The 17,211-nt window shown below is 29.7% G+C and overlaps 1 protein-coding gene, 1 long non-coding RNA gene and 1 pseudogene across 2 annotated transcripts in view; 2 read left to right on the top strand and 1 right to left on the bottom strand.

Moving 5' to 3' along the window:
• Positions 1–13,842, top strand: part of LOC126715576 (class V chitinase-like) — an 87,680-nt gene extending 73,838 nt beyond the window's left edge. Inside the window, exon 2 of the mRNA XM_050416235.1 lies at positions 13,667–13,842. Coding sequence (XP_050272192.1) covers positions 13,667–13,689 — 23 coding nt within the window. The 3' untranslated portion in view covers positions 13,690–13,842. The remainder of the gene's footprint in view (positions 1–13,666) is intronic.
• On the bottom strand, positions 6,324–7,263 carry LOC126715581 (uncharacterized). Its single transcript, XR_007651878.1, has 2 exons — positions 6,823–7,263; positions 6,324–6,641 (listed from the first exon to the last, which is right to left on the bottom strand). It is a non-coding gene; the product is annotated as an uncharacterized LOC126715581 (long non-coding RNA).
• Positions 12,139–13,106, top strand: LOC126715579 (class V chitinase-like; annotated as a pseudogene).
• Positions 13,843–17,211: the final 3,369 nt, after the last annotated feature.

The following is a 17,211-nucleotide window of genomic DNA, read 5'->3' as shown; positions in this document are numbered from 1 at the left end:
AAAGGCACACCACATCTATGTTTGTGATATCCAAGGACATTATAAATAAAACAAAGGGCCTTTTCTTTTTGAAATATATAAAAAATAATATAAAAACATTTAACATTAATAAAAGTAAAAAAAAAAATCATATTTAATAATTAATTAATATACAAATATATTCTCGCCGTGTTATATTATAATTTTTTTCAAAAATTGTTGTGTTGCTATGTTGTACATGTACTTATATTTGTATTCGTACTTTCTATTTTTTATGGCCAACTGAAGCTTTTATTCAAGAAACACAAAGCATATACAACTAAAAGGAACAAAATAAGCTTGCTCTAATATATGCTATAAGACTCTTGAATATGAGTCTAATTATTTAAGTATATACTATATAGCATCATATATGCTTCAACTGCATTTAAAGTTTGTCAAGACCCAAGCATATAAAAATCTGGCTGATTTAGATGCAGGTAGACTGTATCTCCTAATGGCTTTAAGATAGCTATGTTTGATTGCAACTTGCAAACATATTTCTCTTTAATTTCAATCAATGATATATTTTTTTTAAACGCCAACATATTTGGTTTACATAGGTTTTTTTTTGTTCTTACTTCTAACGTGTAATTATCCGGTATCCGGTACTACCCTTGTCGCAGCTTCAAGTGCATGGAGAGGATAAAATTTAGAGTAACGGATGTAAAAGTAAAACAGTAAAAGGCTATATTATTCACAATAAGGCCAATATCAATTATGTTAGCATGTTATGTGCAATAAAGGCGAATGAGTAGTTTAACGAATGATGCTTGGCTCATATTAGATCAATAAGCAAAAGTTGGCTAGCTGCAAGCAAAATGAGATGAATAAGGGAAATTATAAATCTGTGTCAACAACCAGTACCACTATATCACCATTACATGTTATATGACATGATATGCTGTTATTTGCTAATTTTTGCTTAACGCGAGACTCAATTTTAAGCATATGGTATGCAAAATCAGATTAATTCTACCTTTACATACGAATCATCACAAAAGAGTCTCAAATGCTAGTAGAAAAAAGTTCATGAAATACAAGCGGTAACATATGAGATTATTATAAGGAAAATGGCAATGTGAGATAGGGTAAGACTTAGGTCCAATGCTCCTATGCATTGGATTCAACATGATGCAGACACATACATGATATGTTTTAGACATGTATTTACATCATATCAGCTCCAGTTTACTGGACAATTAAAACCAAATTGTACCCAATGAGGTATGAGGTTTTATACTTATCATAAATTAAGGGGGAAAAAAAATGAAGAACTAGAAGGAAAGCAATTTCAAAATTATTTTTCTTTAGAAAAAAAATCCTTAGTACTGATCTTGTATCCAAATTGGCACCAAATATAAGAGGCTTATAAGTACCATTGCATTGTTCTCTTTATGAGAAGAATTCGGTACAAATTTCCTCATTGTCATCAATTATGTAATTTATGTTATTCAAAGTATTGGACTAGCTCCTCTCACTTCAAGCTCATCTTGTACTAGGTTTTTTGGGCTCTTAATTAAGTGGGCCAATTTATCTTAAGTTGGGTAGGGCTAATTTTGATTTTGGGTTAAATTGCAACATAATTCCTGATAGTGGCCGGTCACATGCATTGGACCAATTGGGTGCTCAACTGGTCATGGTATAATAAAAATTTTAGAGGCTCGTAAAGATATATTTTCAGGTGAGGGCCTTTATATCAAATCCAAAAAGAATATATATATATATATATATATATTTTTTTTTTTCATCTAAAAAGAGGGGTGGGGGGAACCTTATAATTTACTAAATCAGAAAAAAAAAGATAGAGTTTAGTTACAAAATTAGTTGTAGTCTAAAATTACAATCTTACTCAATATCTTTTTATTAGAGGTAAATTTTGACAAATCCACCATTAGATTACATATTCTTTTTATAAACTCCATACTTGCAAAATTTCTAGAAAATTAAAGATCAATAGCTATGCTATTAATAAATTGTTTAAATTGCAAGTTTTTATAATTTAAAATTATGCATAAAATTTAAGCTTATAGATCATATGGTAAATAATATTCGATTGATATAAATTTTGACATATGTATTAAAAGAGTAAAAAACATGCAATTCAATGGTTAGATTTTCAAAATATGTAGTAATTTTTATTAAGTAAAGTTGTATCTAAGGCTATAATAAATTTTATAGCTAAACTTTATTCAAAAAAAAAAAGGAACAAGACGATCTATATGTACATCACTAAGAACCCAACAAAGGGAGGTTGGACATGGAATCAGCCACGAATTCTTACAAGTGGAAGCCTATTAATTAGTTGGGCTATGATTTGAATTTACCTCTTATCTATATATAAAATAATAGGTGAAGCAGAGAGAAACTCAAATTGTAATTTCAAATTAGATCTCTAATTTTATGCCACGTGTCTAGATTACAATTTCAAATTATAACTCTAATTGTGTGATGTGTTTTCCCTCAATCTGTCTAAAATTATCTAAAACTAGTATGTAACCCGTGCTACCGCACGGGAATGGATATAATTAAATAAGACAATGAAAAAAAAATTTGCATTTTATTAGTTAAGTGTTACTATTGGTTTTTTTATTTATTTTTTATTTTTTATTATTAATTATGAGTTTATTCATGTTTAAAAGGCTTAGTTAAGTCAAAATTCATATTATTAACCAGAAAATTTTATTAACAAAACTTAGCATTATGTAATTTTTTTTACAATTTTAGTCGAGCAGACCAGTAAACCTTATATAATATGGCTTATCAACTGGGGCTTTACTTGTAATTGCTTATAAATAATTGGCATAAGAGTGGTTTGTGTGTATAGGTGGATTGTACGTTGGGCGTATATGAAATGCTGTTTGTATTGTCTATCTTCTAGCTTAGATGAGTATAGTTTGATAGAATTCGTATAATTGATTTCTGGGAGGTATGTGATGTGTGATCAGTGGATGGTTTACTTTTATTTTTTATTATTATTATTGTGTGGTTCCACATGAGTATGATTCAGTGTCATCATAGTGACATAAAATATGCTTTGGACAAGAAAGATTGTGCTTTATTATTTAGTAGGTATTGTTTGGTAGATTAGATGTATAAATTCAGAGATTTTAAGTTACAAATGATGGTTCTAATTTATGATTTAGCAAACTTTATTAGAAAATGCAGATGATTCAAATTTTATGGTTCTAGCCTGTAACCCCATGCATATGCATGAATATACTTAAAAAATACACATTGAGGTGCATAGTATAATTCCTATATATATAATTTAAATACTATTGATATATAGTTATTCTTATTTTTTGTTAACTCTTTAAAAAATCTTGTAAGAATATTATTAGGTAGAAAATGTAAATTGTCCATATTGTTTTTTAAAAAAAATTTATTAATTCTTAATTTTTGATATTGTGAAGCACTTTTTTTTCTTTTTTTGCTTGCTTATTTTCTAAGTGATAATTGCCTGCTTCATAATGTTTTTTTAATTATTATTTATATATAATTCAAAAACAAAATTTTCACAAAAAGAAAGGAAAACGTTTACTCACCTTTTCTTAGGAGTGTGTGATTTGTTTTGTTAACAGAGACTTTGCTTTTTTGATCTTCATCATACCACTAAAAAAAAAAAAAACGATTGCACAAATTGCAGCCCAAATTGGGGAAAACATAAGAATATGAAAGCAAGGGAGATAGAGAGAAACTACCTTCAATGCCTTTAAAAACTCAAAGAAAAGATTATGCATTTGAGAAATAGACGAAAGTTAAATGTGAAGATCTATGCGAGAGTAAAAGTTTGTGTTAGTTTTAACTTTTAAGTGGTGAAGGCGTAGGAATGTTTTTTTTTTTTTTTTTTGTGTGGAAAATGTGGCTGAATGTTTCTGGAAGGTTGTATGTTTCTGCTTATATAAACAATGAATGGGATGGTAGGGATTTTTATAGTGTGCAAGTTAAATGTTTTTGCTTAGGTGAATGAACTTGATTATTGTGGTTTTCTAACTTCCGTGTTAGGTGTTAATGCATGCACAAAATTTTAAAATTTTAGATAAGATACATGATGCAAAATTAACTATCCAATTTAGAATTTAAATTATATTTTCTCTCAGCTTTGATTTTATAAATATAAATATATATATATATATATATATATTCCTTTGGCACAAAAATTTAGAAAGGATTTTAGAGTGATTGGGACTAATTAAAAAAAAAAAAAAAAAAGACAACGTGAAGAGCCAAGAGACAGAGAGAGTCATTAAAGACTCCTACGTGATTTGAGGAAATTTGTATATTTATGTATGGTGTGGTCTTCACTTGACCCCTAAATTTAGAAAAATATATTGGGACACATGGCTTAAAATTAGAACTCTAATTTGGAATTCTATATTTGAATTTAATTGAAAAATCTAATGTAATGTACTTAAGATATTATACATAAATTTTACCCTATTTAAAAATATTTTAAAAAATCCTTACCATCATCTAATTGATGAAAAATGTTGACATATATAGTAAATGAAATTCATGAAGCCAAGGTCACTTTGACGACTGAAAGTATGAAGAAATATTTTACTGTATAAGAATGGGTTTGAAATAAGAGTAAAGGTGGAAGACCAAATTTTTAATTTTTTAGCATAGAACTAATTGCTTCCTTTCTACTATTAAGTACAAACGAAAAATTGCATTTTATTGCTCAGTGACAATAGTTGTATGTGTATTGTTACTAATTAATTGCTTGTATTGTTATTTTAAGTATTCAAACAAAAGTACCAAACATAAGTTCTAAGGCATACCATGTTTGTGAAGGACTCCCTTCTGGGGTAAGAAATGAGACCCAATATTGCCCAATACTTTGTCCATTAACCCAAGCCTCCCCTTTTCCCATAGAACCAAGGTTTAATGCAACAGGGTCATTTCCTTTGGATGCATCAAATTGAGTCTATAAAGACAATCCATGAAGATAAGGTTAGTGCTAATTAAGTATACATAAATAGTTCAGGCAAGAATAATTAGCATGACAAAGCATTAGCAGAATTTATACCTTGTACCATGTGAGTCTTTGATGATTAGAGTTTCCAAACCTTCTCCATTGAATATTACTTGACCCTTGTTCTGTGTGAATATTTAATTTCTCTCCTGACAGCCCAACCTCCATGAAATTATTGCATGGAATTAGCTAGTTCGAGATCATAATCGCATTAGTTATAAACTTTGTAGATGAAAAATGGGTTATGACAATCTTTGAGTGAGCACTCGATATGAAAGAATAATATGAAAATATAATTTGTGGATAAATAAAGCATTACAGATTGAAAATACAAATATAGATATAAGAAATGAACCTGGTATCCCCATGTATAGTCTGTGAAATCTTCGGCATCATTTTTGTTTAGTATCCTTACTCTACGTAATCCAGTAACTCTTCTCTCAAGAAATGATCCTGAGTCCTTCATGCCACAAATAAAAAGTAACTCAATACAATTTTTGAACTCGAAGGCATATATATAAGATAAATGTTACAGAATATACACTGATGGGGATGAAACAATAAAAGCATGACTGGATGCAATTTTCTGAAAAAATGGAATCTAACAAAAACTTAATTCTCCTCATTCATGTGGCTGAATGTTTCTGGAAGGTTGTATGTTTATGCTTATATGAAAAATGAATGGGATGGTAGGGATTTTTATAGTGTGCAAGTTAAATGTTTTTGCTTAGGTGAATGAACTTGATTATTGTGGTTTTCTAACTTCCGTGTTAGGTGTTAATGCATGCACAAAAATTTAAAATTTTAGATAAGATACATGATGCAAAATTAATTATCCAATTTAGAATTTAAATTATATTTTCTCTCAGCTTTGATTTTATAAATATATATATATATAATTCCTTTGGCACCAAAATTAAGAAAGGATTTTAGAGTGATTGGGATTAATGTGAAAAAAAAAAAAAAAAAAAAAAAAAAAAAACCGTGAAAAGCCAAGAGACAAGAGAGTCATTAAAGACTCCTACGTGATTTGAGGAAATTTGTATATGTATGTATGGTGTGGTCCTCACTTGACACCTAAATTTAGAAAAATCTATTGGGACACATGGCTCAAAATTAGACTATAATTTCATATTGAAATTGGTATGATCCTCACATGAATCTAGACACATGTCACACAATTAAAGTTCTAATTTGGAATTGCAATCTGGACACGTGGCACAAAATTAGAGTTCTAATTTGAAATTGCAATTTGAGTTTCTCTCTCCTTCACCTATTATTTTATATATAGATTAAGTGGCATCAGATTACGCTGTGCTCTTCTTTTTCTTTTTTCTTTTTTGGGTGAATAAAACATTGCTCTTCACACCCGTGTATTTTCAGGTTCACCTCCCCTTCTACAATAATCAAAACCCAAAATCCTTCGTCTCCTTCAATATACAGCTCCCCTCTTCTTCAATTAATGCTATGAAATTTCAAAAGAATATCTCAATATACAGCTCCCCTCTTCTTCAATTAATGCTATGAAATTTCAAAAGAATATCTCGGTATCAATGATGCATGTATTTCTGTATCTTATATAGGGCAGAGGTTCTCCATCTATTCCAATTGTACTTTTCTTCACAATTTTAAAGGTCCTGCTCTGCAAAACGAAAGGTTTGATTACTCCAATTCCTTCGTTTTTGTGAATAACCAAATGAAAACACCCAAAAAAAGAAAAAAAGAAAAAAACTAAATATCAGAGAGATGTACATAAATTTAAAGGGAAAAAAATCATATTCCCAAATAGAGAAAAAGATAGATGAAAAAGGAAGAAAATTTACCTGAGTTTTGAGACTAAGAAACTGATCCGTCAACATGAGAAGCCTTAACCCATGGTGGACAGTGAGGCGAAGCTGTGAGTGTGTTGATGAGGCGGCGGCGGCAACAGCTGGGGTTTGGATTGTGGAGGGTATGGAGTGAAGTCAGTGAAGGGTTGAGACCTGAGACTAGAGAGACTTGAGATTGGGAGTAGAGAGAACGGAGACTTCTGAGATTGGGAGTGATATTTTGATTTAATATTGAGAAGTGAGAACAGATCTGAGATGGGATTGAAGCTTCTGTCTTCTGCTTGCGTTTGCTGATTTGATTTTTGATTTTTTAAAGAAGACTCTAGAGACGTGTAGTAGGTGTAGGTGCAAGATAAAAATAAAAAATAAAAAATATAGTACGGTAAAATTCAATTAGTATTCGTCCAGTTATACCATGTTTGACTCTCCTCAATCAAAGTCTATAAGTGAACAGTAATTAATAATTTTATATATATATATATATATATATATATAATAAACAACAAGGATTAACTTTATAACATCTGGGCAGGAGTGAATCAGGTAGAATTTCTTTCTTTTTTTTTGGTAGAATCATCAGGTAGAATTTCACATCTTTATTTTGTGTTTTTTTTCTTTTTTTCTTTTGCACGCGTTTCAGACCAATATTTTTACTGTTTATCTACTGTTGCAATTACTGTTTATGAGTAGTAACTGAAATATTTGACTGATGAAGGGTCTTTAAACAGATTATTGTCTTAACAAAGGTCATCTATATTTTTACAATTCATGTCTTTATTTTGTGTGATTTTTTCCCTCCAGATTGTCATAAAATTGAGAAACTCTGTTGCGAACGAACTGAGACTTTTTAGCTACTTATTTTCTTATCAAAGGTCAGTTCTTTTTTATTGTTTATGTTATTATTATTGGTCAATTATTTGATAGACTGTTCATATTCTATTTATTAGAGATATAAATCTAGACTAAATATGTGTTGTAGTGTAAAGTCTAAGGTTCCCGTTTGGTAGAGTAGTTTAACAACATATTTTCAACTTTTAAATAATATTGCATACATTTTCACACACTTTTTCACTTATACGTATTTAAAAAAAATACAAACAATATTACTAAAATAACGTTATCAAACGGCTCCTACATCTGAAAGCCAAAACATCTATGTGGAATTTAAAAAAAAAAATTAAAAAAAAAAAAGGTTTGTAAACATCTATCCCAAATTCAATTGAAGTGGAAATTGTTCTAAGTGTTCACGTGGTGGGATTTCCATCAATCCACGTTTCATCCTTTTGTCAAAACACGTAACGTGCTTTCAAGGAATTGACACCTAAGGCACAAATCAGATAATTGCCCAAAAAAGAAAAAATAGCCAAAAACAAAAAAGAAAAGGTAAGGTAGAGATTAAAGATGCAACTGTAATGATTCAGAATGAGGAGAAATTATTTTATGCGTCAATAATCGCTTATGTGTATATATAGTCATATGCTTAAAATGAGTCAACCTAAAAAAAAAAAAAAAAAAAAAAAGTTAAGATTCAAATTATTTCTTGTGTTATAGTTTTTCACAATTATACATTATTTAATAAATTTTTATTAGATGATATATATATATATATATATATATATATAAACTTACTATTTAAAAACGTTGCTTCTCTAGAGTCTATACGCTCTATACTTCCAAAATATTCTGTTTGGTTCAACATATTTTTTTTGTTTTTCTCAAAAAAAAAATGAGTTCTTATTCAAAAAAATGAATTCAAGAAAATTATCTTATTTTTTCGTATTTAGTATTGACCTTGAAAATGAAATCAAAAATATTTTATGGTATTCAATAAAGAAAATCCATATTATAATGGAAAGATTTTAAAAATAATAATCTTATACAAAATCATCAAGTGGTATAATATTATAAAAAAATCTAACAATTCAATCCTAACACATATAATATATATTTATGAAATTTAAGATATTTGAGTTTTAGTTGATTTTATAATATTTTGGTATCTAAGTTTTTAAAGTTTTACCATTTTTAGCATTATATATATATCAAACTTACCCTTAACGATTAATGCATGCATATAAATATTCTCAAATAGTCATACCTTTAAAGAATTCTATACATGCAAGGCGTAAGATGTCTACAATATTTTAAAAAAATATATATATATATGACAAGTAGTTAGCTGTGATTTTCCATTGTACCTGCTTATTTTGTTAACAAAGGTCATTTTTTCCCTCTACTTATGTTGTGATTAGAAAAATATGGTTAGTATTTAGCCATGATAATGTATTAATAATTGTTTATTTTCTTGAAAAAGGTCAGCTCATAATAAAAGGAAATTATGCAAAAGCTTTATAGAATTATCATGATGCTGTCCAACTACAAATTGATCCATGTATATGTACAATAACATGGGCCTTACCCACACAGGGAACAGAAAATATGTGTAAGCTTTGGCATACCTCATTATTTTAGGGTGCTGAAATGCCTTCAAAAACCAAACTAATTCACATTGGTTTTTACATTAGAATGATTTTTTTTTTTTTTTTCAATTAAGGAAATCATTCCGGACTACTATTCTTCAAATTTAAAGTAATTAACAGTACTAAAATCATCCAACATAAAGGGATACACGTGTACCAAATAACTCTACTATTGCCTCTTTTATTTTCCACAAAATGATCAATGATAAAACCTGAATAGCAAAAAGTACTATTTACGTTAACTTCTTAGCATGAAACTACCAGTTTGTGAAATTACTATTATGAAAAACTTATACATTGTAATCAAATTCACCAAAGAGAAACAACAATTAAACCCAGAATGTGGGATGATACCTTATCAAAGTATTTCACCGGATTTTCTGAGCAGCTTAAAATTGTCAAGAGAGCATATTCAAAAAGCCCCAATGTCTCGCCCTTCACTGCCTAAATTTCAACATTGAATAAGCACTTCTTTTCTTCGGGCAAAAGATTTTTTTTTTTTTTATATAAATTAAAAAATACAAAATCAAAAATATAAAATTACTCAAAAAATATATATATATATATATATATATACCTTTTTTAAGTGAATGTCCATACATGTCATGGTAAGCAGAAATAATAGCAGCCAATTGTGCCCTGCTTCGTTCACTGAATATGTGGATAAAGGTCTTCTCATCAGTTCCCAATTTCTTTTCCCCTGCTTTAAAAAGGAGCCTTTGAATCTTCACAGCTATCTCTCTGTCAAATTCCAGGCCTTCATAACGGGGTGTGCTTACATATGCTACCAAGAGGTACATCAAATATTTTGCATTAAGATATTAATGACTTCATTTCCTCTCATATCCTAAAAGGGATATTTTAAATTCGAAAATATCAAGCCACCCCTCATATACCAGATATTACATATATAGTTATATACTACTGTACTATAAGTTAGTAATGCTGTTATAATTGCGCCTATCACTCCTGCAGCATGAACTGCAAAACCCCAAAGCCAAGGAGCATTCAATGAACCGCACATCAAGTGTGCACTTTTAACCCTTTTTGGAAAATCCCAAAGGCCATAAAGTGTGCTTCTATTTCTTTCTTTCATATTTTTCCCATAAACCCTTTCAATTAGCCACTACAGTTTCGTATTTTAGTGCTTCGTGTTCTCTGACTTTTGGTCATATTTTGGTTAAGCCATGTACTTCATTTCGGTAATTGGTATTATAGCTGTCCAAATTTTGTAAAACAGAGACAATTTCCTAAAATGTTGCCTTTAAATTGTATATGATTAATTGATTTATCATGTTCTCCATTGATTATTTTTTTTCAAATTTACTATATACAAAATATAAGAAATTGAAATAGCCATTGTTTGATTTAAAATTTGAAGTGACAACCTTTGTGCAATTGCACCACTCCAATGATTTGATCTAATAGCCTACATATTACTATTTTAAATTTTCAAAGTAATTTTGATTGTATATTATAAATATTTCTCCGTATAAGAAAAAGCCTTTAAACATAAATAAACTCATGATTAATAATATATTCATTCCCGTGCGGTAGCACGGGTTACATACTAGTTACTCGTTAAAGTGTGTGTTTATTACACACTTTAATGCATATGCTTTTACACACTTTAATATTTTTTCAATTGTGTCTAAAAGTTTATGAATTAAGGTATGTGTAACAATATTTATCATTTACTCAGTCTCAATGTCTTGTGCTATAAACAAAATGGACCAGTTAGGCAGCTCATGACTGACTTATAATCTGTGAGATAATATTTCCCCATCTATTTTAAGGTATGAGAGAAACCTTAGCTTCTGTTCTGCACTCAAAGGTGTATTCAATTGGAGCCTTGACCTTGATAGCAGATAAGGCACGCAGTAGGGTTCTTTTATAGCCTCTCTACAAATAGCAAATATCAGAAATTCAGATCGATATAGTACTGTCACATTAAAGTTACGGCGTCCACTTTGTAGGAGGGCTGGTTGGGACCATATTGCACTTGTTGGGTAGGCATTGGCTTTATAGAATCCTTTTGTTCAAAGTTGACTCTCTGTGCATGTGTTTAATTTGATCAGCCAATTTTGGAGCTCCACTCACTAGCGTGGTCACAACCAAGTGGTATAAAACTGAAAATATCCTTGCTGTTATTGACTTATTTATTTATGAAGTAGATTGATTTCAAAATTATATGGACTTGATTGAGTTAAAAGTTTCTTGAGATCATATAGTTTGTGAATCAGATGAAATTTGATGTATTGAAATTTCATATATATATCATAGGTGGAATGGACTATAGAATATATGTGATGTATTCTAATTTCAAATTTTGGGTTCAGATCGATGAAAGATAAGATAAAGAAAAAAAATTGATATTCTTAGTCTATCTTTTTACAAATGTGTACAATGTTATACACAATTATATTATCAACAACGTTTTTTTTTTAATTTTTAATTTTTTATTATTATTTATTATAGAAAAAGTTCATTTGGAGTCTACAATGTAAATCTTAATTAGAATCTTACATTGATAGATAGTACAATATAAATATAAACATATAATTATAGTTAGTCAAAAACTGAATTATATAGATTATATATTTAATTTAGATCACGCCGACACGGCATCATCAACTAGCTGCAATAACCTCTCTAAGAAGTCAGAGGTCTTCATTTAAACAGTTCATGAGGAATGTTCAAAGTTCAAACACACTATCTTGTACGCAATTTGCATATCATGATCCAAGAACCAATCAATCAAATACTCAGAATTAAAACAAACTAATAAGAGATAAAAAGAAAAGGCAAAGAAAAAGGCTATAAATACATGTCCACTCTTATTTCAAAGCTCAAAGCAATATCTCCTAGCTAGCTAGCTTGCAAGCAATCTAACACTACCTATACTTTCCTTCAATGGCTTCCAAAACCCTTCCATATGCATTTTTCACTCTCCTTTTCTTTCACCAATTCCACTTCTCTTCAGCACAAACGACAACTGTGGTGAAAGCCACATACTGGTTTCCCGAGAGTGGATACCTGGCTTCCAGCATTAATTCCACACTTCACCCATCTATTTTGTGCCTTTGCCGATCTCAACCCAACCACATACCAAGTCACAGTTTCTTCCTCACACTCAGCTCCTTTCGCAAACTTCACCGCCACTGTGCAACAGAAAAAACCCTTCAGTTAAAACCCTCTTATCCATCGGTGGAGGAAATGCTAATGCCTCAACTTTTGCATCAATGGCCAGCCGAAACAGTACCCGTAAATCATTCATAGATTCCTCTATTAAGCTAGCCAGGTCTTACAACTTTTATGGCCTTGACCTTGACTGGGAGTACCCATCTTCAGCCACTGAAATGACCAACTTTGGCTATCTCCTCAACGAGTGGAGAGCTGCAGTGGCCAACGAGTCTAAGACCTCTAACAAGACAGCGTTGCTTTTATCTGCAGCTGTGTTTTACACTTCAAGCTACTATGGAGGCTTGAATTATCCTTTTCAAGCTATTTCAAACAGCTTGGATTGGATCAACATCATGGCCTATGATTTTCATGGACCCAGTTGGGCACCAAGTATGACTGGACCTCCTGCTGGGTTGTACAATATTACAAGAAGCCAAATTAGCGGAGATACTGGGATCAAGGCTTGGATTCAGGCTGTGCCAGCCAAAAAAGTGGTATATGGAATTCCATTTTATGGCTGTGTTTTCCGGATGCAACATTTATTATCTATTACCATAGACATACAGTGCAACATTTATTATCTATTACCATAATTTGCTTGATGTAACATTTATTATTTTAAACGCCTTTTTTTTAGTATGTTATGATCTAATTTGAACATAATATATGTAACTTAATTTTGAATATTTTGGAGATAATAACTAAACGATTGTTTTTTACATAATTTCACAACTCTCAAATAGTGCACAAAAGTCTTATAATTTCATATGTAATGATTTAATTTTTTCAGTTTAAGTAGATTTTAGCCACAACTCACAACTTATGTGTTCAATTACTTATTTAATAATAACTTCTGGAGGGTGCAAATTGAAACAATTTAAAAAGTTTATGATTTTAATGATTTTTATTTTTAAAAAAATTAGGATTTAATTTAAAACCGCATCAAACTATAGAGGAATTATATAGTTTACTGAAGTCTTTAATAAGTGAAAGTTATTTGACGACAGGAGAAGGTGATCATTACTCATTAGCCACAAAGAAAAGATATTCTAGGATCTAGAGTTTATTCTCAGCAAAAAAGAAAAAAAAAAATGGATCTAGTGTTTGTTATATATATAGTATGTAGATGACAGGATGTTCTTACCTCTAACTTGTAATTCTTACTCTTGTCACAGCTTCAAGTGCATGGGGAGCATAGAATATAGAAGATTCGATGTGAAAGGCCATGATATGATAGAATGTTATGTATAACAATAAATTTGTAACAATAATAAGTTGAGCCCTTGTACTTCAACTCGTTGGTATATTCTGCTGTTTTCAAGAAATTTAAAGTTCAAATTATCCTCCTCCATTGTAATCTTTGAATTATCAAAAAATAAGAGAAAAACAATGATCCAAAATTTGTCAAAACATTTTTTTAACAAATACTGACATATGTTGTGATTTGTACACAATAAAGTTGTGTCAATGACGGTTTATATGAAAGTGATTTTACTCTAATAAAAAGTTGTCAACTTAGCAAAATTTGAAAAAAAATATTATGAAAATTTATGTGTAAAAAGGCTAATGAATAATATTTCTAACCTCCAGTAAGAAGAGATTTTAGCGCATTAAAGATCAGTTTGGTTCATATGAAGACTGAGCAACAAAACTTGGAGAGAGAGAGAGAGAGAGAGAGAGAGAGAGAGAGAGAGAGAGAGAGAGAGAGAGAGAGAGAGAGAGAGAGAGAGAGAGAGAGAGAGATATTTTTTTCAAGGGATAATTTTGACAATTTTAGACTTATAAGGGCCTATTGGGCTATTGTTTTTTTGTTGGAGCTCACTGGGCTTTGGCCAGCCCAAAGAAAATTGGATTTTTAGGTGAGATTTACAATTGGCATTCTAGACTCCAAATGATCTTGGAATGATCTTTATCACGATTTTGACAGCCTTGGAGGGAGGAGCTTCGCCCATCACTTTTCTCATAAACAAAAATCTAAAAAGAAAAAGAGGAGATAGAGATAAGATCGTACCAATTACAAAAGATAGACCTTATATAGACAAAGTTATGAGCTAAAAAATAATTCTCTATAGATAAACATAAAATCCCAACAAGAGGGAGTTCAAAGGAAACTTTCCATTTACTAACGTTTGATTATATAGACTAAGGGGACTCAAAAGAATTATGATTAGTTGCAACAAGAAGCTATATGCTACATATATGTATATGAATTTCATATATATTAAAAGACATGATACGTTTATTTGCTAAGTTTTACATAATTATATAGTGAGAGACCCAATTTCATGCATTTAATATGCAATACATAATTATATTTATTCTACCCATTGTCAAGAGTGTTGTAACTCTTGTAACTAATTGACACTTCCTACTGTTTCAAGCTAACACATCATGCTGTTACAAATAAAAGAAACACTATATACAATATAACAAGAGTAAACTAAATTTTAAGGAGTAAAAAATAAAATAAAAATAATCAAAGGTATTATTACAACCTTAGTTAATAATAAAATATATCGTGTGAGAGATTGATTTACAAAGATTAAAACCTCAAGTTGTTAGGAAAAATTGACCCTTAATGATAGTTTGATACAATTACAATTTCTTTTTGGGAGAAAAAATTTAGGTTTTTAATTGAGTTAAATTTCTATTGGTCCAATATTTTGAGGTCTTCTTAGAAATAGGAGAAATCCTGCAATATTTTCCCATCTTTTATATATATATATATATATATATATATATATATTTATAAAGGAGATGGGAAAAGGGTACATAACCCAATTAGTAGTTAGTATATAATTCCCTATCTTTTTTTTTTTTCTTTATAATTTAATAGTTAGGGGGAAAGGGAATCTAAATTGTGGATGTCTCCATTATAAACATCAGGAGATGCGAATCAGTTAAGCTATAAGACTAATGAATTTTTTTATTATTATCTCTTTTATTCATCGTCTAAAAATGTAATTTGATAATCATGATAATTATTAATTGAAATTTATTATTATTGTATTTTTATATAGAATCATCTGTTATATATACTATATTTTTTTTTAATAAAAAAAATGATGTGACAAGATTCTAATGGAAAGTTTTTTTTTTTTTTTTTGAAAACTATAGAAAGTTTAAATATAGAATAGAATTTAAAATTAGTTAAAATATGTATCATAAAAGAATAACGTGTGAAATGCATGTGAGATCACAAAAACTTATGTGACAAAAACTTATGAGATTAATAAAAAAATTAAATGTCTTTGCTTATATATATATATATATATATAGCCGGTTCAATGTATGAGAAAATTTAACATAATAGGATTTTTTTCCTCTTCTTTTTGGTTTAAATATGAAATCTAATCATTATGATAGTTATTAATAAATATTTATTATGATTCTATTTGTATATGGAACTATATAATTTAGCATTAGGCATTTATTATGATCATGTTTATATATAAAATTATATATTCTACTATTTAAAAAAATAATAATATGTCAAGATTCTTTTTTTTTTTTTGAGAAGAATATGTCAAGATTCTAATAGAAGGTTTTATAGAATAAAATTTAAATTCAACTAAAAATATATACATCCAAATAATGATGTGCAAAATTTTGACATAATATTGTTAGATTAACGGAACGTAAAATGTTTTCAATTTTGTATATATTATAAATTATAGATGTGCTTAGGATTTTGTCCTGGAAACATTTTTTTATTTTTGATGAGTTGTGCTGGAAACATTGTTATTGTGTTTCTCGTACAGTCTATTCCAGTAGTTGGTCTGGACTTTGAAATGCTTCTAATTGTTTTTCCCTATATATTAATCTATTCTACTAGATTATCAGGGAAAAATAATCAGTCTGCAGACCAATTAAACTACAAAAAAATAATCTAAGCAATCAGGACACATTAAACACAAAGATGGGAATAGTAATGTGCCAAAGATTGAATAGAATTCTTAATTTTTGAGAGCAACGAGCCTAATTTAATATCCATTTTAACAGCTTGAAGGAAGATTTCTTGATTGTCTTGATCTGCCCTTTCCACGTAAACTAAGCACAGCAACTAGGCCAAATTTTAACAGCTTGAAGGAAAGAACATAGTCTAATTCTATATAACTGGAGATGATAGATCATAGATAGCAACGGCGCCCGAGTAGCCCTGAAATTCTGACCTTTCAAAGTATAAGATCTAGTTGGTTTACATTCATGGCGAATCTTCAGATATCTTTTTGTTTAATGGAATCTGTGGTTATACCAAAAGCAAAACTAAGACCTGCTAAAGTCACTGTATGCCAACTCAACCGGAGTATTTTAGCATATTGAATTTTTGGTGGCTTTTCATGGCACCCTAGACACAATTGATGTACCTCTTTAGACCCATTGAGTGGTATAATCCCTTTTTTTATATAAGCATCTGACTTCTTTGTTTTTGACCATAACGGCAGAAAAACATGTTGAAATCTAGCAATTAATACTACTGATCGGGTGGAATGAAGCCAGAAAAAATGCATAAACGATGATGAATATATTAGTATAATACTCGTTGACTGAGGTTGATAGCTAGCTAGCTCAAATCCAGTTGCATCTTTTTATTTATTTATTTATTTTTATGTTGTTGTTGTTGTTTTTAAAGCCGACTCTTTAGACATAGAGTAAAGGTGAGAATTGTGATGCTGCACTTTAGGTTCTTTCATTGAATTGTATTGATCAGTGCCGTATA

Source organism: Quercus robur, chromosome 2 (assembly GCF_932294415.1).
Source record: "Quercus robur chromosome 2, dhQueRobu3.1, whole genome shotgun sequence".
In the NCBI taxonomy this organism is placed as follows: domain Eukaryota; kingdom Viridiplantae; phylum Streptophyta; class Magnoliopsida; order Fagales; family Fagaceae; genus Quercus; species Quercus robur.
Note: the sequence above shows the minus strand (reverse complement) of the source record. Positions and strands in the feature narration are given on the sequence as shown.